The sequence below is a fragment of the Hyperoodon ampullatus genome (genome assembly GCF_949752795.1).
Source record: "Hyperoodon ampullatus genome assembly, chromosome: 3".
Lineage (NCBI taxonomy): Eukaryota > Metazoa > Chordata > Mammalia > Artiodactyla > Ziphiidae > Hyperoodon > Hyperoodon ampullatus.
The window spans coordinates 63,022,368-63,049,099 of NC_136916.1; the positions used below are offsets into that span (position 1 = coordinate 63,022,368).

The window sequence follows — 26,732 nt, forward strand, 5'->3', positions numbered from 1 at the left end:
CATGCTGTCAGAGTAATTTTTAGGAACCACAGCTCTGACCATATCCTTCCCTCTATTCCGGAACCTTCAGTGGCTCCCAGCTGCCTTTAGGATAAACTTCCAACCTCTTAGCCAATCTCTAAGTCTTATTCTTCCCTACCAGCTGTTGTCTTGAGCCCAAAAAATCCATGTACATCCTTGGCCTGAGCAGGCAGACTTGGCTTTACTAGCTGCCTTGCCTCTCCTTCCTTTGGTTTGCATACCAACATCTTAGAAGGGGTGGGTCCCAGCTGCCCCCTGCCCTGCTCCCCTGATCCAGCCTCCCCAGTGACTCACTTCCCTCCTGCCAGCATCTCTCAAAATATCCCTCAGCAGGGAGCCTTGTGCGGGTATAGGAGGGAGGACCTCCCAGCGGGCAGTTGCAGCCTTCCACCAAGCTGGTCCAGGGGAGATGAGGTGAGAGAGGGCCTGGGGAGGACATTTTGAGACAAAGGCCTCACTTCCTCTTCCTCACAGGCAGGGGCAGCCTTCCACCACGGAGAGCCCAGCTGTCAGCTGCCTCACGGGAAGATGCTGTGTGGACCGGGCAGCACGGGTATGCGTGTGGCCACTGCCCTGGGAGTGCTGTGGTTCTGCCTCGCAGGTGAGGGGAGCAGAGTGGGGCCTGGAGGTGGAGGAGGAGGGGACCATTCCCACCAAGCCTCTCTGTCTAGCAGGGCTGGGGAGGTTTTGGCTAACCTCCCAATCTCCTCTCTGCCCTGTCCACCTCATTCCTACCTCTGGGATCCAACAGGCAACTTACTTTACATTTTTTAGACTCTGTTTTCTCTTCTGTAAAATGGTAATGTGAGCACTAAATGTGATAATGCTGTTTCTCGAACAGACTGTATGTGTGCTTCCTCCCCAGGGCCTTTGCACATACTGTTCCCTCTGCCTGAAACTTTCTGCCCCTGAATGTCTGCAGGACTTGATCCCTTATTTCATTCAAGTCTTTGCTCAAATGCCACCTTCCCCAGGCTTTCCTGGCTACCTTGTATAAAATAGCTCATCTTCCCTTCCTTTCCCTGACCTTACTTCATGCTTCTTCCCAACATTTATCTCCACCTGACATATTATATGTTTGCTTGCTTATTGCCTGCTCTGCTCAAAGAGCAGGATGTATCTCCAGGGCCAAGATTGATGCCAGCCTCATACAGGTGTGTAAATCTTCCCACACGGTTCTTGGCACAGAGTTAGCATTCAATAATGGCAGCTACTTTAATAACAACATCATCGTAATTCAAATCCTAATCAGTTTCTGCTCTAAGGGAGAGTTTGCCTTCTCCCGGCAAGGGGAAGACAAAGTTGAGTGTCTGGTGCCATCTGGTGGTCGGAAAGAGGAAGTACCGCTTTACCTAGAGCTATTGATCCTTTGATTTCTTCAGACAAAGGGCTTTGTCTGGGTGATTCCTCCGGTTTCATCCCCCAAATGCCCGATACAAGGGGCACCCTGTTGGTCTCCAACTGGAGAGCTGGCCTGTGGCACCTGGCATTGTGGCAAGAGATCCAATGCCCACTTAAGACCTTTAGAGATCACTACACACTGCAAAGATGATGATACCCACTCCCTGTATGTTATTCATGATGAAAATACTAAGTATAAAATGCTGTTTTTCTAAGTGTGAGAAACCTTTAATGAGTGCAGTATTCAGTTAGCTTTGTTTCGAGACTGTTTGATCTTCACACTTTTTGAGTGTGCCTGCTTTGCTGGTGCCCAAAGCACACAATCTAAGCATTATGCAAGAATGGCAGTGCCAGGCTGGGGGACACATCTCACCAAAAGAAAAGCTATCAGGAACCCCTACTTAACTTTCCAGGGCTCTAAAAGAAGAGCTGGACTGGAGGCAGAGGTGACTGGGTGGGAGGCTGCAGGGTAAATCTACAGGATAGAGGGCAGGGGTAGGAGCAGGGGAACCTGCCCCACCGGGCTTTTCTATGGTTATGTCATACTCTTTTTTCATCCCCTTTCAATCTCAGCTTAATATCTCTTTATGGAGAACGTGGCTCACCACCATATTTAAATGCATGGGTATTCTTTCTTTCTTGCATAAAAACTAATCATGTGTATTTAGGAAAAGAAAAATGAAAAAGCACTTGTGATTCTTTCTCATCCAGAGAAAACCACATTTTGGTGCATACTTTTTTAAGACCCTTTTTACAATTTATAAAGATAATATATATTTGGGAAATGCAACCAGCACAGACAGGTGTAAACTACCTGCCAGAGTTTTGAAAAGCTACCTCCTTGCTTTCTATCCATTGGCTTGCTCTCTTCCTTCATGCCCCTAATCACATACTAGTAAGAATTTGTGTGCTAGCTTGTCCCTCTCTCCCACTAAAACGTAAGCTCTGTAGGGGTGTGACCTTGGTGTTGTTCTCCGTGGCATTCCTAACTCTGACCCCTGGCATAGTGGGTGCTTACTATATTCCTGCTGACTGAATTAGAACCAAAGGTAATAAACTCTTAGGCCTTAAAAAAAAGTGGGGGGAGGGGGTGGACAGGGCCTGAAGTTAACCCGGAAGGGGAGGGGGACTAGGGAGGCCCGGAGTGTCCCGGCCCCTCCTCACCGTCCCACCCCACCAACCGCATCCCCAGGCGCCGCAGTGGAAGTCCGGATCCCTGAAGACCCCGTGGTGGCCCTCCTGGGCACTGACGCCACCCTGCGCTGCTCCTTCTCACCCGAGCCCGGCCTCAGCCTGGCACAGCTCAACCTCATCTGGCAGCTGACAGACACCAAACAGCTGGTGCACAGCTTCGCCTGGGGCCGCGACCAGGGCAGCGCCTATGCCAATCGCACTGCGCTCTTCCCAGACCTGCTGGCTCAGGGCAACGCGTCCCTGAGGCTGCAGCGCGTGCGCGTGGCTGATGAGGGCAGCTTCACCTGCTTTCTGAACATCCGGGACTTTGGCAGCGGCAGCGCCGCGGTCAGCCTGCAGGTGGCAGGTGAGAGCCGCGAAGGGAGGCGGTGTGTGCCCTCCTTTTGGCACACCCCTCGTACTTCCCGCAGCCCCTTTACCCACTGCCCCAGCGCTGACCCGTGTCCTCACAGCCCCAGGCACCTTTCCCCTCCACTGTGTCCCGCTGCCCTTGCCTTACGTTGACCTCTGCCCTCCACCCTCTGCTCTCCTCCAGCCCCCTACTCAAAGCCCAGCCTGACCCTGGAGCCCAACAAGGACCTGCGGCCCGGGGACACGGTGACCATCACGTGCTCCAGCTACCGGGGCTACCCCGAGGCCGAAGTGTTCTGGCGGGATGGGCAGGGTGCGCTCTTGACCGGCAACGTAACCACGTCGCAGACGGCTAAGGAGCAGGGCTTGTTCGACGTGCGCAGTGTCCTGAGAGTGGTGTTGGGCGCTAATGGCACCTACAGCTGCCTGGTGCGCAACCCCGTGCTGCAGCAGGACGCTCATGGCTCTGTCACCATCACACCGCATAGAAACCCCACAGGTTTTTGTTTTGTTTTCTTAAGTGTCCCCCTGGGGGGGGGGGTGGTCCTGTGTGCAGGGGTCACGGTATCTGAATCTAGCTCCATACCTTCAGTCTCCCGGAACAGTGAGATGCCTAATAATAATAACGGAAAAGATAAACATGGTGCGTAGGCGGCAATCTAACCGTGGTGGGAGTGGGTGAGGGTGATGATTACAGGTCCTCTCAGCTCTCTACGTCCCCTGACTCCAGGGCTCTGGAAACCTCTGGAGAGAATGGAGAAGCATTCAGATCTCAGAAGAGAGCGGAAGGATAGGAGAGGGAAATGGATCCTGGCGGAAAGGGGAGTTTTGCTAGGGCTGGAGGCTGCTCTAGGCCAGGTCCCCCCACCCCCCCCGGGGACGGACCTTGTCAGGCCAAGGCCAAACTGCTGTGATTCTTGTCAGAAGATTAGGGAGACTCCACGCCTGGAAGTGCTGAGACTTAATCTGTTTTTAGGTCTGGGGAGAAAATGGGAAGATGGAACGGGACCTGGGGGTCGATGGAGGAGCAGGATGCTGGGGGTGGGTGGGGTGGTAGCCCAGAGTGTCAGCGCCCCTCCTCACTGCCTGCCGCTCCAACCTCGCCCTCAGGCGCTGTGGAAGTCCAGGTTCCCGAAGACCCCGTGGTAGCCCTCGTGGGCACTGACGCCACCCTGCGCTGCTCCTTCTCTCCCGAGCCCGGCTTCAGCCTGGCACAGCTCAACCTCATCTGGCAGCTGACAGACACCAAACAGCTGGTGCACAGCTTCGCTGAGGGCCGCGACCAGGGCAGCGCCTATGCCAATCGCACTGCGCTCTTCCCAGACCTGCTGGCTCAGGGCAACGCGTCCCTGAGGCTGCAGCGCGTGCGCGTGGCTGATGAGGGCAGCTTCACCTGCTTCGTGAGCATCCGGGACTTCGGCAGCGCTGCGGTCAGCCTGCAGGTGGCAGGTGAGAGCCGCGAAGGCGGGGCGTGGGCGGGCGGGGGGGTGGGGTCCCCTCCCTTTGGCACACCCCTCATACTTCCCGCAGCCCCTTTACCCACTGCCCCAGTGCTAACCCGTGTCCTCACAGCCCCAGGCACCTTTCCCCTCCACTGTGTCCCGCTGCCCTTGCCTTACGTTGACTTCTGCCCTCTACCCTCTGCTCCTCTCCAGCCCCCTACTCAAAGCCCAGCATGACCCTGGAGCCCAACAAGGACCTGCGGCCCGGGGACACGGTGACCATCACGTGCTCCAGCTACCGGGGCTACCCCGAGGCCGAAGTGTTCTGGCGGGATGGGCAGGGTGCGCCCTTGACCGGCAACGTAACCACGTCGCAGATGGCTAACGAGCAGGGCTTGTTCGACGTGCGCAGTGTCCTGAGGGTGGTGTTGGGTGCTAATGGCACCTACAGCTGCCTGGTGCGCAACCCCGTGCTGCAGCAGGACGCTCATGGCTCTGTCACCATCACAGGTACGTGCAGACGAACAGCTGGGGAAGGATAGAGGGGGCCATTGCGTTTTATCTCGACCCTGAGCTGGAATTTAGGTAGGCTTGGGTGGTCAGAAGACTTAAAACATTTTCATACATTTCAGGTGTTTCAAACTCTCCCCCAAGAAGTCCTTAAGGGACTTGCTTTATCGAGCTGATAGGAATCATTTGTAGTGTTTGCCCTTCTAAGAGTGTCTTAGGTGGTATTCGTGCTTCTTGTACAGGGGACTGAGTACCTGCCTGGATCTGGAGGTGTGGGCGGGAGTTCTGGAGCAGCCACAAGGCATGGCTCTGGAGTGCTTTCCTACGGGAACCTCTCCAAGAGCTGGGAAGGTGTTGCTACATCACCATCTGATGCTGGGCACCATCTGACTGCGAGGCCCTGAGAGACAGCTGGGCCTCTCCAGGTGGCCATACCCCTCAGCTCTCCTGATGGAGTTCAGCGGGACCCAGGCAGCCTTTGGAACAGCCGGCCTGTCTCTGCTGCCCCCATGTGGTCAAACACTAGATCAACGCCGCCCCTTTGGCAGTTGCCTCAATCTCTGGTTTTGGGGTCCTAGCCCAGACACACTTCCCTTCCTTTAGTGCCCACCTGAGTGGCACTCAGGTGAAGTGGGCTCAGGCCCACACTCAGGCCAGGGGAAGCTGTCTTCATCCTTGTTTGGACCTCATTCTGCCTCCTCTGTCCCTCCTCATGGGCCAACTAAGCTTTCCCAGGGGTCTCCCTGCATTCTCTGGGGTCAGGACAGCAGGTTCTGTCCATCTGGTTCTCCTCTTTTCTCTTCCATGACTTCCACCCAACCCACAGCCCATGCAAGTCCTGATCCCCCTGGTGGCCAGTTTCTGCATAAGCCTCTGGATTCACAGACTTATTCCTATCTTCCTGTTCCCCCCACTTACATGGATATTACGTGGCCTTCACTTCTGCAAGCTCAGAGGCAGTGCCCATCACACTTGCCTTCTAGGAATTCAGGCTCATTCCTCCTTCTCTTTTAGGGTTTTCCTTCTGGCAAGGCTGTGTTCTCTCTGCCCACCCCCTCCCCAAGATTGATCCCACCCTCTTTCTCGAGACCCTCAGGTCTGTACTTTCTGTGGAGGAGTCACTGCCCTGGGCTGTTGGATGTCCCGAGGGGTCTCTTTGACCTTTTAGAGAACAGTATATGGTCTGATGTATCCACAGGAGAGAATCAGAAATATTAGATAGAGCAGGATTGACAGAGAATGTGAAGCTTTCAGAGAAGGGGGGTGGTCAGAATGGGCTGGAGTTTCAGGAGAAGTCTCTAGGGACAGGTGGGAGTTGAGGGGACCTTGAAGGATTGGTGAACTCTGTGATAATTTGCACACTGAGCTGAACTGGATATCCGCCACACTGTGTAGAAAGGGCTTGTGAATATAAATGTGGTTATACTCATGTACCTGAAGATGCAGGTCTGAACCCTACTCTGTCCTTGACTGGTGGGATGAAGGCAAGGCTGACCTGTGCTCCAGGCACCAACAACAGCCTAGGGGTGGACATAGCAAGAGCCCCTCCTCCTGGGTACTTCTGTGGCTCTGCTCCATGCTTTGCTACAGGAGCCCCACCCTGGGATCCCCAGGGGTTTTTTCAGTGTGCTTCATGGACCGGCCCCTCATGTCAGCTGCCATACTCCTTTCCTGCTCCTGCTCACTGGGGACATTTACCCCACCTAAGAGAAAAATCTGTATTGAAAATTTTAGTAGCTGACGTTTAAAGTGCTTTCATTTCACAGATGAGGAAACTGAAACCCAGAGAGAAGAGAGAACTTTCCCAAGGCCACAGGCTAGCACAGTGGCTCTGACTCTTTTGGTGATTAGACACCTCTCTGAAAATTGGATACATGATAAATGCAGTCACTTGCATTTAAGTTTTGAGGGTTTGTGGCCCCTCTAAACTCAAACACGGGGGTCTGTGGACCTTGGCTCCGGCAGCCTGCCATGAGCAGATGAACCGGAACCAGAATCCAACTTTTAGCCTCTCAGCCTAATTTTCTTTCCTCCCCACCACCCAGCCTCCTGTTTTTGTGAGAGCAGGTCTGGCCTACTTTGGAGCCCTTGGCCTGTATTTTGCTTCAGGCAGCTTTGAGCCTTGTTAAACACTCTGGGATTGAGACTTTCAGTCCTCCAGCCTGGTCTCTCCCGCACCTGGGGGTGCTGTATGTGGAGGGGACTTTATGGAGCAAACACTGGACATGGAGCCTGGAGATGCAGGTCTGAGCCCTGCTCTATCCTTGACTGGTGGGACGAGGGCAAGTCTGACCTGTGCTCCAGGCACCAACACCAGCCTGAGGGTGGACATAGCAAGAGCCCCTCCTCCTGGGTATTTCCGTGGCTCTGCTTTCCTGCAGGAGCCCCACCCTGGGATTCCCAGAGGTCCCTTCCATGAGCTTCAGGGACTGACCCTCCAGGCCCCTTGTATCAGCTCCTGTCCTCCTCCCCTGCTCCTGCTCGCCAGGGTGATGGGTCCCTTTGCTGCCAATATCCAGAGCGGCAGCGTTGCCAGCCATGCCCGTTGAAAGTGACGTCGGCTGCAAATCCCTGCATCTGTGTCACGGTCTCCACTGCCCGAGGGTTCACGGCACTGCTGTCTGCTCTGACAGCACCTTCTGCAGGAGCTGCCTTCCCCCTGGCTTTTGTTAGATTTGTTGTCTCCAGGGCCTCTGCTCAGGACCCCGCGTGGGTCCTGGGACTGGGCTGGAGGATGGTGTGCTCAGAACAGCTGCTGGCCCTGACCCAGTCGAGGGTGGTTCAACTCCTTCCCTCTGCCCTGAAATAGCTAAGAGGGGGGCCCTCAGCGTTTCACAGAAACATTCCCCTGGCAAGTCTCCTCCTCTTGGGTAAACCCAGAACCTTCACTCTGGCACCCTCAGTGTCCGCCCTCATCTTTACATGGGAATCTGCAAACATCTTCTGTCAAGGGCTGGATCATGTATATTTTAGGTTTTGTGGGCCACGTACCGACTTTGTTGCTGCTGCTGCTGCTGCTTCTCCTTTTGTTGGCAACCCTTTACAAATGTAAAACTATCATTAACTCAAGGGTTGTACAAAAACAGGCCAAGGCCAGATTTGGCCCACGGGCTGTAGTTTGCCAACTCCTGATCTAAAAGATGGAGGGTATCACCAGGTGGGACTGGGGTAATCAGGGAGGGCCTCCCGAGGAGGCATCATAAGCTAGATGGAGAGTTAGGGAGCAGTTTTTAGGTAGAGGAAACTACAGCAGTGGTGAGGGGGCTGGAAGGAGCCTCTGCAGAGAATGGTTAGGATACCAGTTTGGCTGGAGCAGTGGAGTTACAAAGAAGAAGACTGAAGCACTATTCTCATGTCAGTAGGGAGCCATGGAAGGTTCTTGAGCATCATCAACCACAGACTCTTCAGCCCTCCCACGTTGAGGCATGTCCCCACGGCAGCCACGGCCATCAGGGTTTAGAGGGTGTATGGATGGGCAGGGAAGGGGCACGGGAACTTAAGTAAGCTCTCTTCATGGTGCCGGGGCCCAGTGAGGGTAGGAGCCCCTGTTCACACCTTGGAGGCAGAGGGGCTGTCCTCAGGGCCACTGGGGGCCAGGCATGACAGTCTCTCTCCATTCTCCCCACCTCTCCTCCCAGGGCAGCCCATGACATTCCCCCCTGAGGCCCTGTGGGTGACCGTGGGGCTCTCTGTCTGTCTCGTCGCACTGTTGGTGGCCCTGGCCTTCGTGTGTTGGAGAAAGATCAAACAGAGCTGTGAGGAGGAGAATGCAGGTGAGTGAGAGAGGGGGGTGTGCGTGTGTGCGTGCGTGTGTCTCTGGGTATGTTAGTGTGTCTGTGACAACAACACGAGTGTCACTTTCCAGTGACAGAATGAGTGTGGGTGTGCAGATGCAGCTAGACTGTGTGTGTGATCTTGAGGCCGAACATGTGTTGTAAACAAGTGTGAGCCTGCCCGTGAGTGTGCAGACATGGCAGGACGAGTGTGGATATTAGTGTGACTGGGAGTGAGTGGTGGATGTGTGACAAGGGGATGGATGTGCCTGTGCAAACAAGCGTGACTGTGAGAGCCTATGTCACATGGGAGTGTCTGTGAGTGAAAGCACATGGAACTCGAGTAGCACAAGCGTGAATGCTTCGTGGGTTTGCGTGTCACCATGAGACGGTGTGTCTGCCTCCAAGTGGGGCAGAGTCTGAAGCAGCTGCTGTTTGCTTGGGCTGGGGGGTCAGTAGGAGTTGACTTTGGTGATTGGTAGGTGGTGAGTCGACATCGATAGGTAGGTGGTTTGACCTTGATAGGTAAGTTGACTCTAGTGAGTGGTGGGTGAGTTGACCCTGATGGGTGGTATGTGGGTGAACATGAAAGTAGATGGTGAGGGGTGGGAGATGACTGGGTGTCAGGAAGGAGAGCGTATGTGAATGGAGAGGAGACTGGTCAGTTGGAACAGGTGGGTGGCTGCCAGTGTGGCAGGTGGCTGGGCAGGCTGCGGAAGGATGAGGAACCATAGATGGGTGGGTATGCACATTGGAGGTGGTGGTTGCCTCGGTTGGTGAGTGAGTGGATGGTGGGTGATGGGGCTGGTGGATGGTGGAGGGGCAAGTAGATGGTCCTTGGCCAGGTGAGTGGTGGGCTCCAGCCTGGGGTCCCTTTCGTCCTGCCACAGCGCTCTGCTCTGTGCTGGTCTCAGGCTCCGACCCTGTGTCCAGCATTTGGACCATAGACCAGACCTGCTCAGCCCCACTTACCTGCTCTCACGCTCCCGGGAGCAGAAGTTCAGTGATGAAAGTGGGGCTGAGGAAGTTTTGGTTCACTCTTCCAGGCGCTGAGGACCAGGATGGGGATGGAGAAGGATCCAAGACGGGTAAGTCTGAGCTAAGAGCTGGCACTGAACAGGGGAGAGGACTCCAGAGTCTGGAGGGGCCACGTTCACTTGAAGGTTTGAATGAAGTGTGTCCCGGGGACTGAGGCCTCCCAACCTAGGTGCGTCTGTCTTTGCTCAGCGTTAGACCTCAGGCAGGTCTCCCGGGTGCTGCTTCGTTTCTCCTGCCTCTGCCTTTACCCGCCTACCAGGCCACTCAACCCTGAGGGACCTGCACTGTGGAGTCTGGTGGCTTCCTAGGGGTGGAGTGAGGGTTCAGGAGACAGGGCAGCCTGGGTTTTAGTTCCAGCTCCAGCTCATATAAGCTGAGTGGCCTTGAGCAAGTCACTTTACCTCTCTGGGTCTCAGTTTCCTCCTAACTGCTCCCTTCATAGGTTGTGTGGGTTAAATTAAATGAGATCATGTATCTAAAGGGCCTAGTATCATACCTGGCACCTGTAAGAGCTCCATACTTTGCAGTCCTGTTATTAGGACTGTATTATCAGCCTGACACAGTCCCACTCTGGTTAGAGGCTGTGTGACTTTGGTCCAAGTGCTTTGTTCCTCTGGGCTTCAGTTTCTCATCTGTAAAATGTCATCCTGCCCTGATGGCACCAGAGGGCCATTTTGAAGCTATCTCGAGTGACTTTGCAAAGGGCATGGCACGAGCCTGGAGCCCAGCGGGGGCTGGGTGCCAAGGTACTGGTGCCCCACGGTCACTGGAGGCCTCACTGCCTTCTCTTCCCTGGGCTTCTTGGCTGGGGGAGGCAGGTTCCCACTGAGCCATTTGGGATGGTGCCAGTTGACACAGGTTCCCCCCAACACCTGCAGAAGGAAGGGCAGGAAATTGACCCCTGGGGACTGCTGTAAATTGTGTCAATTAATTCTCTGCCTTTGGTGTCCCCGGGTGTGGCCAGTGTGGAGACAGCCCTGGGATCAGGCCTCATTTTTCATGCTCGGAGGCAGGTATAATTGGCAGAAGGGAGGGAGTGGGGAGAAGAGGGAGGCTTAGAGAGCACTGGGTCCCAGTTCTGCACGATCCCAGGCCCACCGGGGGACACTTGCAGCCTCCTTCAGTGCCTCACTTCACCCTATTTGTATAGCCGGCTCAGCATACTCTCACATCTCCAGCTCATAGGAGGGCCGGGGGGTTGTTCCCATTATAGAGATGTAGAAAACCGAGGCCCGGGGGGAGGAGTGACAAGCCACAGAGTGGAGCTGGGACTTGGGATAGCAGCCGAGGGCCCCTTTTCTGCTGCTGTGATGTTGCCCTTACCCTCTCAACTCTCCCTCCTGCCTTCTCCCAGTTCTTCTAGCCTTTATTTCTTCCTTGGCTCCTGTGCCTCTCTGCCCAACACCCTACCCCACCACTTTTCACTGTGCCCCCCTCACTGTGTACTCCTTCCTTGTTTTGCAGCCCTGCGGCCTCTGAAACACTCTGAAAGCAAAGAAGGTAAAGACACGTGGTGTTTGAGATTGTGTATCTGTGTGTTTGTGCACCTGTGTGTAGGAGGCTGGGGAGGGTTGTTGTTGGTGGGGGTGATTATCACCCTTCACTGCTGCCCTGAGGCTCCCTCCCCAGAAGAGCAGCCTCGATTCCCCCCTGTTGAAATGGCAGAGAAACCAAGGTCCCCGCTGCTCTAACAGGACGCAAATATGATAGAGGCTTAACCAGGACAGGAGTCGAGGTTGTGTTAAGGCCGCTGGTGCCCTGGAACCAACTTCCACTTACCTGGTTTCTGTCTTCTTCCACTCAAAGCTTCCAGCCCCAGGTCCAGAATAGCTGCTCCAGCTCCCACAGCCCCTCCAGAAGTAAGGGGGAAAGAGGAGAGGGAGGGGACATTTTCTTCTAGGGCTTGACTAGAAATAGCTCCCGTCACTCCCGTTTATATCCATTTGTCAGAACCTAGTCACATGACCCCTAACTCAAGTGAGGCTAGGAAATGGGGTTTTCAGCTAGACAGCCACGTTCCTGGTCCATAGCCAGTGGTTAGTAAGTGTTAGCAATCATTATTATTTAGATTACTGTAACATCAGCAGTTACATTAGCAAGTGGTTGGTTGGAGGTTAGTTTAGTTTGAGATTCTTCCTTATTAAAAGTAACCAAGAGCCACACCTACATTATGTGTGTTTGTATATAAATATATGTGTATCTCTGTGTGTGTGTGTCTGTGTGCATGTGTATTTTGAACAAACTATTCCTTGATGCAGACTTGTCATTAAATATGAGTGGCTTCCAGCTAGAAAATCAAAGGTTTTGGGACCTTAATTTTTGGCCAGAGATTATGGAGCCTTAAATAATTTTCAGGTTGCCTTGTTGTCCCTGTTAGGAAATAAACTTTCACCAAGTCCCTGGAGGCTCATCCCTGCATTTAGCTTTTCTTTGGGAAGAAAGGAAGGAAGGACATAGGCCCTGTGCTCAGGAAACTCCCAGAGGTGGGGGGCAGTGGGGCCCTCAGAGACCTGTGCAGAATTCATGATAAAAGCTGGGTGAGGGGTCTTCAGAAAGGCAGCATCATGCAGAAGAAAGAGCCCCCAAGGGGAGACCTCGCTTTAAGTCTCTGCCCATAACCTTCCAGGGGGGTTCCTCATCTGTGGAATAGAGTGAAATCCTGTCACACCTCCCTTACGAGATGCCAAGGTGCCAAATGCAGAAGTGCTCTGTAAAGCAAGTCCTTCAAAATGCTGTAGAACGTTCCATGGCAGGAGTGGAGGCCTGTGTTGGGGTCTGGAGGGATGGAGATAAATTATCCACCTCCCCGTTGTCCTGAACCAAATGAGGCATAGAAGGATCGAGCAGATGGAGATCAAAACGTCAGCCTGGGTGTGTGGAGCAGGGGACCTCCTGACCCTGCTCCCCAGTGTGGCAGCCTGGCCCCCTGGTCTCTGGCCAGGCTGGACAAACACAGAGGCAGTCCCCGGAAGGGAGAGCTACTCTTCCAGGGACAGACGGAGCCCAAAGGATGGGAGAGGGAGGGGCAGGGTCACACATGACCCGGTCCGTCTTCTAAACTCTCCGTGCAGGTCAGGGAGTGGAGTGAGACCAGGGGTGTGAATCTATGGGGTGAAGAAGATGGATCAAAGGACAGGGAGGGTGTGGGGGCAGAGATGGGAAGGGAAGAGTGTGCCAGACAGAGGGGAGGGTTGTGTGCAGGGTGGGTGAACCCCTGAGGATTCAGAAAGAGGCTGGCAAGGATTGGGCAGTCTCCCCCAGGCACCCTCGTGGTCTGTCTGATGCCCAGCTGCTGTGTGTGTGTGTCTGTCTGAGCCTTGAGGGCAGTGCTTGATGCAGGGGGCTGCTAGTCAGACTGCTGGGCCCTGTCACACATACTCTTCCCCTTGAGTATGTGACCACATCCCTGGGGTTCTGGCACGCTTCCAACAGTAGAACTCCTGCATTTAATGCTCTCCCCCCTTTTTCTCCTTCCCATCATGAAATGCAGATGATGGACCAGAAATAGCCTGACCACGAGGACCAGGGAGCTGCTGCCCTGCCCTAGGGCTCCCATCTCTGGCTGCACTGGGGCCTCAGTGTGAGCCCTGGGCTGGGGGCTTCTCTGCCCTTAACAGATGGCTTCTACTCTAGCGGGTCTACTCATTCTGCAAAGGACACGATACATAGACCACCCCGCAGCCTTATTTCTCCGATGGACATGATTCCCAAGTCATCCTGCTGCCTTATTTCTCCAGTGACACGATACATAAATCATCCTGCCGCCTTATTTCTCCAATGGATATGCCACATGGACTAGCTGGCTGCCTTTTTTCTTCAAAGATGTGATACACAGTCACCAATTATCACTTCTCAGCATTTTCTCCCACCTGCCCGTAATTCTGTCTCCTCTGACAGGGCCACTGCAGCCTTAGCATTTCCTCGAGTCTAGAGGCTTCTCCTTCTGCTCTGTCCCTAAAGTTGGCCTTTCCCCTGTCCTACTGAGTGAAGACAGAGCCCCTCCCCCAGGCATGCAGACATGCAGGTGCACGTGCTGGAACACGTGAGGACCTCCCCTGGCCCCGTCTCTTCCGTGGCGCCCTGGGCTGTGCCCTGTGAGCCCCACCTTCTGCCCGCCCTCCCCACGGGAAGCACGTGCTGGTCACACTGGGTCTCTGGGCGGCTGCGTGGGCCCCCTTGGGGTCAGCTTCTGTCCCTCTGCTTTTCCTGACTTCCCTTTCGTTCATCCACTCAAGTAATGTTCACTGAGCATCTATGGGGTGTCAGCACTGTGTTAGGTGCTGGGGACCCCGCGTGAGAAGACAAGCCCCTCCCTAAGGAGCTTGCCGTTCAGCTGGGAAACCCGTGAGGAAAGAGTGGCTGTGAGGGGCTCCTGCCTGGCTCGCTACTGTACTCCTCTTCTGTACCGCATTTCCCTGGATACCTCACTCCCATCACATCCCTAATCCTTACCCAGAACAGAGGGTGGGGGCAGAAACCCGGAGAGACGGACAAAGCCTCTCACCATGACTGGGGAATCTGATGGTTTCCAAAGTGTCTTTCCAGGCATGAGCAGGGGGGCAGGCAGCCAAGGCCTGACAGATCCCGGGAAGCTGAGAGCCACAGCACAGGGGAAGCCTGGGGCCTCTCCTCGCTGGCTGGAGCTTGAGGGCAGGGACAGCCCCCTCTCCCACCACGGTGCTATTCTGGGGCTGGGTAGCCACTTCCTGGCTTGTCTCGGGCCGGTCCCCAGCCTCTAGTGGAGTAAACTTCTGATGATCTGATGTCCTCCTGTTGACATCCCTCCCTTCACCAGGAATGAAAGATGTGGGGATTTCTAATTTAAATGTGGGACTCTGAGGAACTTTGTTAACTGGGGGTGTATTTTGGGAAAAATAAATGCCTTTGTAGAAAGCTTTTTCTCTGTAAAATGTGTGGCAGTAGGGCGGGCAGCAGGACTTGGCAGGAAGGGTTCCCTCCTGGACGTTTGAAGCCAGAGTAGGGATACCTGGATCTCCTTACTGTCACTGTCCTTAAGTCACGGGGTCTCCATGACCCCCTCTCTAGCCTCAGTTTCCCCCTTGGTAAAGTGATGTTGGCTGTGCAGAAAGCCAGGCCCTTTGGTCACTTTTTGGGGCTCCACCCTGAAATAGCTTTATCTGAGAAGAATAATAGCTTTGTCTCAGAAGACTCAGACCTCAGGCTTCTTTAAGGGCTATTGCCCCCATTTCATGGATGGGGAAGCTGAGACCCAATAAGAAGCTGACACAGGAAAGGAGCTGTGTGTGCTGTTCTTGGCTGACCCAGTGGAATGGGCACCAGGCCCGAGTCAGAGGTCCAGGTCCAGGACCTAGTTCTACCCTGTGATCCTGAGCTGGGCATTTAGCTTCTCTGGGCCTTAGTTTTCTTATATGAAAAATGGGCCTGAGGTTTTCACCACCTTCTGGCTCCAAAGACTGGGAAGAGGGGTTGAATGTGGCAGGCAAACAGTTTCCAGAGAACCGGGTTCAGGGACGTGGGAGCCTGCAGAGTGCACAGTGCTCATTTGCCCCGGGTGCCAGGGTCTCAGAACTGGCCAGCCAGTCAGTCCCCGAGCTCTGCAGGCCCTGGGGCAGCTGGAGGAGACTGGGCTGGGGGTCAGGACACTTGACATTTTTTTCCCCAGCTCTGCTACTATCTTGTGACCAAGTCCTTCATCCCTCTAAACCTTCATTTCCTTATCTATTAAGAAGGGGTGACGAGTCCTCTTCTGAAAAGTATGTGGCATTCTTTACAAACTGGGGTGCTTCTTCTAAAGTCGATGACCCTGGGAATGAGACCGGTCACCTTGCTAGAAGTCCCACCCCTGGTCCTCTGGGTGGGTTTTAGAATCAAAAGCCTTGTGCTGAGGGTCTGCCTTTGCCCCTTATCTCCCCCTGTGCCCTTGAGCGTGTTCTCACCTCACCAGACATTAACCCCACTTGTACGGTGGAGACAATAGTAGTTCTTTTTTCATAGGATCGTTGCGAGGGTTGGACAAAGCAGGAAGAAGACACTACAAACTGTAAAGTCCTGGGCACGCGTGACAGCTTATCTTTCCCTCCCCGCAGTCGGGCTGCACACTCTTGCTCCCTCTGAGATTTTGTAGATGGAGCACAGTGACCCAGAGCAAGCTGTCTGAACCTCAGTTTGCCCATCAGTAAAACAGGCATGGTAACCGGTGCTTTTTCTCTCTGACAGGGCTGGGATATGGCTCAGACATGATGCTGTATCAAATGCTCAAGGGAGGGACCCGGCAGGTGTGGGACTTCCCTGGGGGCTGAAGAGTGAGGAAGGTGGCCACTAAGTCCCCTGGTGACTGGTGCCCCAGAGAGCAGTACTTTTAGCTGCCTTCCTGGGCAAAACTCCAACTCCTGCGTTTTAATGGAGAAATAATTCTCACAGTGTGACAAGCTGTAGCCTGCAGGTGTCACATCCATATTAAAGAGGGGACAGAGCAAGGGTTCATTTTCCTGGCTTGAGATGTGACCAGAATTCACCTCCAGGACCATATGTAACCAAGGCCGTGAAGACCAATTAGTGGCCCTGACTACTCAGGACAAGGGGACTGGGTGTGTGTGTGGGGGGTGCCCTACCTTTCTCTACCTGCTTGCTTCCTCTTCAGAGCACTCTGCTTCCACTCACAGGCAGGGACGGCACCTTCCATGGGGCCTGTTCAGGGAGAGGCTCCTGACCTTGCTCATCCCGGGAGGTGGTTGCCAAGTGGGATGCTGCTGGTACATGTGGGCCAATGAGCAGAGACCCTGGCAGATTCTGAGCTGGGCAATGGCCAAAGATCTTGATGCAAAGCCCGAGTCTTAAGCTGAGACATGAAGCCAAAGTTTACTCCGAGGAGTCCAAAACCCAGGCCTGCAAGTGCAGGGCATTCACAGAGGGGCAGGAGCGGAGCTGCCGTGAAGTGAGCAGCCGGAACGTAGAGAGTGTGGCGGGCAGAGGCTTCAAACACCACAAACGCAAACAATACAGAAATGTATAGGTGGTTGTCTTCATCTCCAGTCCCCCCACTCAGAGGGAAGCACTGCTAAGGGTTTGATAGCCTTCCAGACTTTTCTCCAGGCTTACACATTTATAAAAACGAAATTGTACATACAGTTCTGCAACTATTTCTCTGTTTTCTTTACCATTTTCTCAAGTCAGTTCTCTTTCTTTACTTTTTATATGGAGGTGTATCATACATCTAGTGTGCAGAAGATGCTAGTCCTCAGGGTATGGCTCTGTGAATTTTCTTTTTTTTTTTTTTGCGGTACGCGGGCCTCTCACTGTTGTGGCCTCTCCCGTTGCGGAGCACAGGCTCCGGACGCGCAGGCTCAGCGGCCATGGCTCACGGGCCCAGCCGCTCCGCGGCATGTGGGATCCTCCCGGACCGGGGCACGAACCCATGTCCCCTGCATCGGCAGGCGGACTCTTAACCACTGCGCCACCAGGGAAGCCCACTCTGTGAATTTTTATAGAAGTATTTACCCATGTAAACATCACCCAGATCAAGATATAGAACATTTTCAGAATCCAGAAAGTTCCCTCCTGCCCCTGCCCAGTCAATGGCCCCACCCAGAGGTACTACTGTGGTTGCCCTCACCATGGATTGGTTTTGCTTGTTCCTGAACTTCATGTAAGTGGAGTCCTACTGTATATACTATTTTGCGTCTAGCTCCTAGCAAGAGACTTCCCTCATTCTTTTAAAATGGCTACATAGTATCTCATGGTACTGCTGTTCTAGTATATATTTTGCCAGTATCTATAGTTTGGAAACAAATAATGCAGCCTCGTGCTCCAGTTTCTACACTATGGAGCCCCAGAAGTGGGATCATGGCGTCATAGGCCTGTGGATTTTAAATGTTGGTAGAGCTGCCAGTTGTTTGGGCTGCCTTTTTTTTTAAAAATAAATTTATTTATTTATTTATTTTTGGCTGCACTGGGTCTTCGTTGCTGTGCGTGGGCTTTCTCTAGTTGCAGCGAGCAGGGGCTACTCTTCCTTGCTGTGCGTGGGCTTCTCACTGCAGTGGGTTCTCTTGCTGCGGAGCACGGGCTCTAGGCACGCAGGCTCAGTAGTTGTGGTGTGCGGGCTTAGTTGCTCTGAGGCATGTGGGATCTTCCCGGACCAGGGCTCAAACCCGTGTGCCCTGCATTGGCAGACGGATTCTTAACCACTACACCACCAGGGAAGCCCCTGGGTTGCCTTTGTAGCCAATCCCTGTGGCAGCAAAAACTTGCAAATGAAGAACACTTAGGGCCACTAGCAAAATGGATTCTAGACAGGGCAAAAATGGTGCTGGGAACTGCCGCCCCAGCCAGGCTCTCAGCGACTCCGCCGCGGAGCCCGACTCAGCAGCAGACGGGGCCTGTGGGCCTCTCTTTCTCCCCCACCCACCCCGCACCACCTTCCCCATCATCACCTACCTTGTGGTGGCCCCGCCTCAGTTCCCCAGGAGCTAGGGGTCTTCGTGGTTCTGGGACCCCAGTCCTGGAGGTGAGTGCGTCTGCCTCTTGCTGGGTGGGGTGGGAGCAGCCGTCTGAGTGTGTGAGCTGAGCCTTGGGCTGAGCCCTGCATCCTGTATCCACCACACCTGACCCCAGAAATGGGGCCACGTTCATCAGCATCTCACTGGATGCAGGTGCCTCAGGGCAAGTTAAATTCCCTGCACTTGTGTCTGAGGGTGTTCATGACCTGGCCATTTGGCTCCACCAGCTCCAGGTAATTATGGTGACACTATTTCACCACTAATGAGGTGGTGCTCAGTTAGAGCACAGGAAGCACTGGGTCTCATGGGGCGTGCACATCCCAGCCCTCAGAGACAGAGTGTCTGCGACCTTTGTCCCCAGCCTTTCCCCAGCACCTGAGAAGCAAAAGAACTCCCTCCCCTCAACTTCCCTCAGCTGATATGATTTCTTCACCCCTATTGCCCTCCTCTGGACATGTTTCATTATTGTCCCTTTCAGATGGAGGCCCTGCCATGGATCAAAATGTTTCAGCTCACGGTAGATCAGCCTCTCACCTCCTTGATCCTTGAGTACTATGCTCCTAGTGATACAGCTCCAGATCACATTCGTCCAGTGGTTCTCAACCCTGGCTGCACCTTAGAATCACTTAAGAAAGTTTTATTAAGAGTAGTGCCTGGGCCCCACCCCTAGAAGTTCTGATGCAGCTGGTTGAGATCATTGCTAAATATTTGATGTTCATACCCCAGGGGCTCCTGCCTAGCTTACAAGTTAATGTGAAATAGGATTCAGAGAGACAGCCCTGAGGCGAGGCTTTGGAGACCAGGCACATGAGACAAGCCAGCTGTTCTCAGTGATGACTGAATCAGACCAAAGGGTATTTGTTTTCTCACTAAAGGAATCACAGACAATACAGGTGCAAGAAAGGTTAAAGGAAGTGATCTTGTTTAGTGTGGAGAAGAGGGGGGCCCTATTCCCTGTGTTGTGGGACCCAGAGGAGAGCAGGAACCCTGAGTTCCTACCCTTGGTCAGACCAGGCACCCATGCTCCAGGGAAGTGAGAAAAGATAGGGTGTCAGGGATGATGACTCAGCCCCCTTCACCTGAGGACAGGAGAAAGGGGGCTCCCTCCTTTTCCTCCCACTGCCTCCCCTTCTCCCTCTGTCTCTCTCCCTTGTCGCCCCCAGGCCTCCAGATGTGCACAGTCACATGGCAGGTTCTGGCTCCCTCCCTCCCTCCTTCCAGCACCACCAAGGGAAGGACCATCTGTCCTGCTTGCTGCAGCCCAGCAGTCTGTGCGCGTGTGCCAGGCTCAAGGAAGCACCCTTCACGCTCTTCCTGCTCTCTTTCCTCTCTGCCTCAAACTTGCTTCTGCCCCAGGATATTCTGTGGCCTCCATGGTTCTGCAGAACTGCTCTATCCAGAGTGACAAGAGTAGAGCATCTTTCCCCCTCCACTGCCTTCCACCACCCTCCTGCAAGGTCTTGGCCTCTAGTCCTTCCTCAGTCTCAAAACTTACCTATCTGGAGTCTACCTGTCTAGTCCCATGATTCACAGACTGTCAGGCTCCCAGGGTCCTAGTCTGCACCCTATCCCATTCCCTTCCTGCCTCTTGTGTTTCAATATCCTCTCCTAAGCGGTTCCTGCAGAATGGGACCCCATTCTCAGGGCGCTGGGAGTAAGGACCAACATGTGTCTCTGCCAGCCACTGAGCTGACATTTTGCCTTATTTGCTAAGATAATTTAGTGTAATTTGTTGCTAATGAATGAACGCATTACTTCTTGTTTCTATAGCCTTCATTAATTACCTTGAAGTCCATGTGCTCACTGGTGACAGCTTCAGCAAACATTCTGAGAACCTGAAGGTGGCCAGGTTGCAGAGCAAGCTCAGCCTCCTTGGGTGACCACGCTGAGGGCTTTGGTGACCGGGGCGTCATGGCCAGGGTGCTGATTTCCTTGGTATCTCCATCCAGGCTGCCCTTCTGAGTGTCCGCCCGTCCACTGCAGCTGGAAGGATCTGGGTCAGCCCTACAAGACAATGTGCTGGTGGCCAGGGACTCCGGACCTGGGGCATTTGTGGAGTGGGCTTGGCAATACTGGGAGAGGAGTCCATTTTGCTCTGTCTGCAGGATGGGTGATGAGGGAGAAGGGGACGGAGGTGACTGACGGAGCGGAAGAAGTTGTATGGATCATATTCAATCCTGTTTATAAAAGCCTTTGCTCAAGCTCTTCCTCCACTGGGTCTGCCCTCTCTCCTCTCTGCCTATGGAAATCCTATGTACTCCCTCTTGTGTATCCCCCTGGATCCCTGACTGCATCTCGGTGTTTCACAGCCATAATAAAGCAATGGCTCCTTCGCTGCTCTCTGGGAGTTCATATCCTCCCTAGAGCAGGTCTGGATTTCCCCCACCCAGCCCAGGGCACAGAGCACCCCCTGTCCTCTGGTACATTGCAGGCAGGGAAGTACCCAAACCACATTAATCCAGTCTCTGAATGGAATTCAGACTGAGGCTGAAGTTTATTTCTGCACCATCCCCGAAAAAAGGATTTCCCAGCAAATGAATAATGTAAATGAGGCTGCCAAAGGGTGCTTAACCTATTTAAAGGAATAATCTATTTAAAAAATCTCTTAGACAGCACCTATTTACCCAGAAACAATTGATATGGTAATTGCGAGTCATTCTCTTTTTTTATTTACCAGAGAATGTTCCCTAAGCTCCATGTTCACCCACTCCCACGCTCTGTGTGGGGAATGCTACCTGCTAACCCTTGGGGTGCTGGGTACTCTGTGTCCTTGCAGGTCACAACTGCAAACTGAGGTCAAGAGCAGTTGACTGGTTGACTGGTTCCCTGGTTGACTGAGATGAAGAGAGATCGCCCAAAGGACAGAGGCTTCATGGCGTCACCTCACCTGCACTTATGTGATGTGAATGAATAGGTCTGAACAGATGGCCTCACGCTCAGCCTAGACCAACAGAGAGGGGATAGGCAGTCAGACAGGGTGTGGCAGGGGTGGAGGGGTGCGGGAGGACAGAGATGCGCATGGGGAGGATTGCTCATTGCTCAGCTGAAGATGGCAGTAGAAGGAGCTCCAGGCTCGAGGGGGAGGCAGCCATGGCCCCCTGGGTACCAGCACTGCAGATCAATGTAATCCCTTGGCCTGAAGATCGAGTCTGCTTTCTCAGGGTTTAATTGGCTTGTTGGCTTTGGCTTGGGGAAGAGAAAGAGGCTCTTACCCAAGGAGAGGAGCTGTGTCAGAGGCAGCCATGGCACCTCCATCCCTGCCCCACCCCCACAGAGGGATAATGGGGCAGGAGACACCATTCTTGCCCCTTCCCCAGGTCCCTGAGCTGGGCTCTCCCTGCCCACTGGAGTGGGACAAGGCTAGGCTGAGATGCCTGGGCTGAGGGGCTCCTGGGGCTGGTTGTCTGGCTCTGTGCACCTACTCTGGCTCTGTTGTTCCTGGTCTGATGTGGCTCTGGATGGGTATGTGCATGGAGAGAAGGGAGTAGATGAAGGAGTGGGGGGGGAGGAGAGTGAAGGACAGCATCCACAAATCTGGGTACCTCAGCCTGCCCAGGAAGGGACCTCCCAGCTCTTTCCCCTGTACCACTGAGTCAGAGAAGGGGAGCAGTTGCCCAGCAACTCAGAGCAGCATTCAGAGGAGGGCTCTTGCCCCAGCTCAGTGCTGGGTCCATAGGACTCTGTTATATTGCCTTCTGGGGTTCAATCTGAGGACAGGAACATGGCATCAGAGCAGCCACCTTCACAAGGGGGGAAGGGCAGCCCAACAAAGTGGGCTTCTCCTCTTTGCAGGCCCCACAGGGCCAGCCCCTCTGAGGGAGTAGATGTTTCATTGGTGGTGGTGGCAGTGGTGGCTGAGACCTCACAAGCCATCTCTCCTCCCAGCCTCAGCAGCCTCTTCTCTGATCCTGTGGTTTTCCTAACAAACATATTTAAAATATTTATGAAGGCAACTTCAATGAAGCAACACAACATTACTCTAAAATGATTTTCTTCTTCTAATAGGTAGCTTTGGCATGAGCGCTGATTGCTAAGCTCCTAAAGGCAGACCCTTCAGGGTGAAGCCCCAGGGTTGGCACTCACGGCTCTCCCTGAATGAGCTAAGCGGTGGTGGTCCCTTCCCTCTCTTGGGGGGCCAGGCCTGGTGGCAGGTGAGGAGGTAGGATGGTTTGATAGGGCTCAGGGACTGGACTCTGGAGGAAGAAGTTGACTGGATGAGGCTCTGGGACAACTCCTGATAGGGGAAGAGCCTGGAAACTGGAAGTTTCTCTGGAACCATGGACAGCCCCTCCAAGCTTTGCTCCTGGGGGGCTGAGAAGCCCAGGGGCTGGGAGCTAGGACTCCTGGATCCATGCCCCACTTTGTTGATAGGAAGGGCTCTGCTCTAGAAGGAAGTGATGGATGCCATGGGTTGGTGGGGAGGGGCCTGGGATGCTTTGCCCACTGAAGAGTTTGGTGGATGAGCTCAGCTACTCTCCAGCAGTCCTGGGAAGACAGGATATGATAGCAATACCTTGTATACACAGGTTGGGGTGGCATTCAGGATTTGCAGCTAGCCCCAGATTCTTCTGTCTGGCCTTTGAAAGTCCAAGGAGTCCCCACCTGCCCTCCTTGCACAGCCCCCTGCGCTGTCCTCTCATGTCAGCTGGATGCACCTTGTCCAACCCCCTCTGGTGCAGGCAGATGGGGAAATGGATGCTCTTTCTCACACCTCCACCCCTCCCCAGGCTGGAAGGAAAACCCCTGTCTATATCTATCTGGAATGTAGATGGAGGGAGGCCGTGATGGCAAAATCAGGGGAGGAGGGTTCTATCCTCACCCAGCTCATCCCCAGAAAAGCCTCTTTCTAACAAGAACTGTTTTCATCACCATCGCCTAAAGCCTGGAGCTGCTCTAATTATGTGTCAGGCTGGAATCTGACAGGAAGCATTTTAATTATTAATTTGAAGTGTGCCTAGTGTCAGAATGGAGGAGGGCTGGTTCCTTAAGCTCACTCATGCCCAGCCCTGTCTGCTGGGACCTCATTAGTGACACCCCAGGCCTCCCAGACCTCCCTCCTCAGGCAGAGCCTCTTTCCTGCCATGGTTCAGAATCTGCATCTCCCACTCCTCTGCCCTTCCTAACCCCCTACTTTGCACGGTGCTCTCTTGTTTTCCTTATTTCCCTAAACCCTTTGGCATGGAGTCTACAGTTCCCACTGTACAGATGGAAGAGATTGAGGCCCAGGGAGGGCATGGGGTCTGCCTGATGTCGCAGCACACAACAGCCACAGGCAGGACAGAACCTCTGCATTTTCTAGTTTGGACTCTTTAGTTCTTACCTGCCAGTGGAGGTGGTCTTCTGCAGGGCTGTCTTTCCCTATTGTCCCATCTTCATATTCATGTCATCTAAGGTGGCATTCAGAGTCTTTTTTGATGCGTTGCATGCATCTGACACTTTTAAGGAACAGTTTGCTTGCTCCATTTACACCCAGGCATGGGCATGCCCTTCTGGGTTCTGGGGCCAGACTGCTTGCCCTGTCCCAGGTGAGGTCGGGTAAGGGCCTGCCATAGACTGAGGACATCATTTGGCCTGTTTCCTTTTCTGCCTTGTCAAGGGAGATTCAGCTCCTGCTTATTGCTTGTTTTCTAGATTTGACCCTCCACATTCTCCTGTGGATCAGGGCCTGTCCCTTCTGTCACATGCCATTGTTTCTGCATTTCTGGATTCAGGGCCATGAAGCCCCAGACTGGACAGCAGCCCTGGAGCTGACAAATGTACTGTTTCACGTGTGTCCAGCTGCTGGCTTGCCTCTGTATCTGAAGATTCCTTTTGTTTTTCCTCTGAGCCCCGGGAGTTATGCAAGGTTGAGGTGGCGTTCCTATCCCAGGCTTCCCTCCTTGTGTTGCTAGATTCCCAGGTAGCCTGGCTCCACCCTGGCTGATCCCAGTCCTTCCCAGGCCATCCCTGCCTCAGTCCACATCCAAGGCTTAATGCTTAGGAAGTTGCTCTCAGCTGATGGCCTCTGGTTCACTTCTCTATGAAGCCTTCCTTTATGTTTGATCCCATTCTGTAGCTGGATAGAGAGGCCATGATCTACTAGGGAGGTTTGATCTAGGAGGACCTGTGGGGTCCAGAGTAGGGAGAAGGAACCTTGGAGGAATTGTGGGAGGCTTACCAAAGATGGTGACATTTGAAATGAGACTTGAAGGATAATTGGTATTTTAGTCTTGGTTGGGTGTAGGAAACAGAAGCTACTGTATTTTAAGCAGAAAGAGGTTGAACTCAGGGTCCTGGGTGTTTACAAAATCATTGGAAGGGCTGAAGGAGCAGGCTTGAGGCTGGGTCTCCAGGAATGACTCCTAGAATACTACAGAACTGACCAGCCAGGAGGTTGCTACCTTGGCCACTTTAGAAAGGCATTGTGGTAGGCTGAATAATGCACCCCCCCAATATCCCCATCCTAATTTCTGGAACCTGTGAATATTATCTTACAATGGTAAAGGAGACTTTGCCGATGTAAGTTAAGAAACTTGATCTCACCAAAGTGGGTATAGAAGGCTCATATCTCAACATAATAAAAGCCATTTACAACAAACCCACAACCAACATAATACTCAACAGTGAAAAGCTGAAAGCCTTCCTACTAAATTCAGGAACAAGACAAGGATGCCCACTCTCACCACTTCTATTCAACATAGTATTGGAAGTCCTAGCCAGAGCAATCAGACAGGATAAAGAAATAAAAGGTACCCAGAACAGAAGGGAAGAAGTAAAACTGTCACTATTTGCAGATGATATAATACTCTATATAGAGGACAGTTTTCACACAAAAACTATCAGAAATAATCAATGAATTCAGCAAGGTATCAGGATGTAAGATTAATATACAGAAATCTTTTACATTTCTTTACACTAATAATGAAATATCAGAAAGGAAAAGTAAGGAAACAATCTCATTTAAAATTGCATAAAAAAATACCTAGGAATAAACTTAACCAAGGAGGTGAAAGACCTATATACTGAAAACTATAAAACATTGATAAAGGAAATTGAAGATGACTCAAAGAAATGGAAAGATATCCATTTGCTCTTGGGTTGGAAGAAGTAATATTAAAATGGCCATACTATCCAAAGCCATCTACAAATTTAATGCAAGCCCTATCAAAATACCCATGACATTTTTCACAGAACTAGAACAAATAATCCTAAAATTTATATGAAACCAAAAAAGGCCCAGAATTGCCAAAGTAATCCTGAAGGAAAAGAACAAAGCTGGAGGCACTGCTTCAGACTATGCTACAAAGCAATAGTAATCAAAACAGCATGGTACTGGCACAAAAACAGACATATAGCTCAGTGGAACAGAATAGAGAGCCAAGAAATAAACACATGCACCTATGGCCAATTAACCTAAGGCAAACGAGGCAAGAATATACAATGGAGAAAAGACAGTCTCTTCAACAAGTGGTGTTGGGAAAGCCAGACAGCCTCATGTTAATCAGTGAAATTAGAACACTCCCTCACACTGTATACCAAAATAAACTCAAAATGGTCTAAAGACCTAAATATAAGACATGACACCTTAAAACTCCTAGAAGAGAATATAGGCCAAACATTCTCTGACATAAATGGTAGCAATATTTTCTTAGGTCAGTCTCCCAAGGCAAAAGAGATAAAATCAAAGATAAACCAACAGGGCCTAATCAAACTTAAAGGCTTTTGCACAGCAAAGGAAACCATCAACAAAATGAAAAAACAACCTACGGAATGGGAGAAAATATCTGCAAATAACGTGACTGATAAAGGGTTAATATCCAAAATATACAAACAGCTCATGCAACTTAATATTGAAAAAACAAACAACCCAATCAAAAAATGGACAGAAGACAAACAGACATTTTTCCAACGAAGACATATAGATGGCCAAGAGGCACTTGACAAGATGCTCAACATCGCTAATTTTTAGAGAAATGCAAATCAATACCACAAGGAGGCATCACCTCACACCTGTCAGAATGACTATCATCAAAAAATCTGCAAATAACAAATGTTGGCAAGGATGTGGAGAAAAGAGAACCCTGGTAAACTCTTGGTGGGAATGCAAATTGGTACAGCCAATGGGGAAAACAGTATGGAGTTTTCTTAAAAAACTAAAAATAGAGCTAACATATGATCCAGCAATCCTACTCCTGGCTATACATCTGGAAGAAAAACCCCTCTAATTTGAAAAGATACATGCACCCCAATGTTCATAGCAGCACTATTTACAATAGCCAAGACATGGAAACAACCCATGTGCCCATCAAAAGACAACTGGCTTAAGAATATGTGGTGTGTATATATATATATATATATATATATATATATATATATATATATATATGCACACATGTATATGTATATAGTGGAGTATTACTCAGCCATAAAAAGAATGAAATATTGCCATTTGCAGCAACATGGATAGACCTAGAGAATATGATACTTAGTGAAGTAAGTCAGAGAAAGACAAATGCTAGATGATATCACTTATATGTGGAATCTAA

At 52.2% G+C, this 26,732-nt stretch overlaps 1 protein-coding gene across 1 annotated transcript; it reads left to right on the plus strand.

The window, feature by feature from the left end:
- Positions 1 to 534: 534 nt before the first annotated feature.
- CD276 (CD276 molecule) lies at positions 535 to 11,637 on the plus strand (the record flags this gene model as incomplete). Its single annotated transcript, XM_079701157.1, has 9 exons — positions 535 to 622; positions 2,615 to 2,962; positions 3,152 to 3,466; positions 4,078 to 4,416; positions 4,623 to 4,919; positions 8,558 to 8,692; positions 9,739 to 9,780; positions 11,195 to 11,230; positions 11,537 to 11,637. The coding sequence occupies exons 1-9, from the start codon at positions 550 to 552 to the stop codon at positions 11,635 to 11,637; spliced, it is 1,686 nt and encodes a 561-aa protein (XP_079557283.1). The 5' UTR covers positions 535 to 549.
- Positions 11,638 to 26,732: the final 15,095 nt, after the last annotated feature.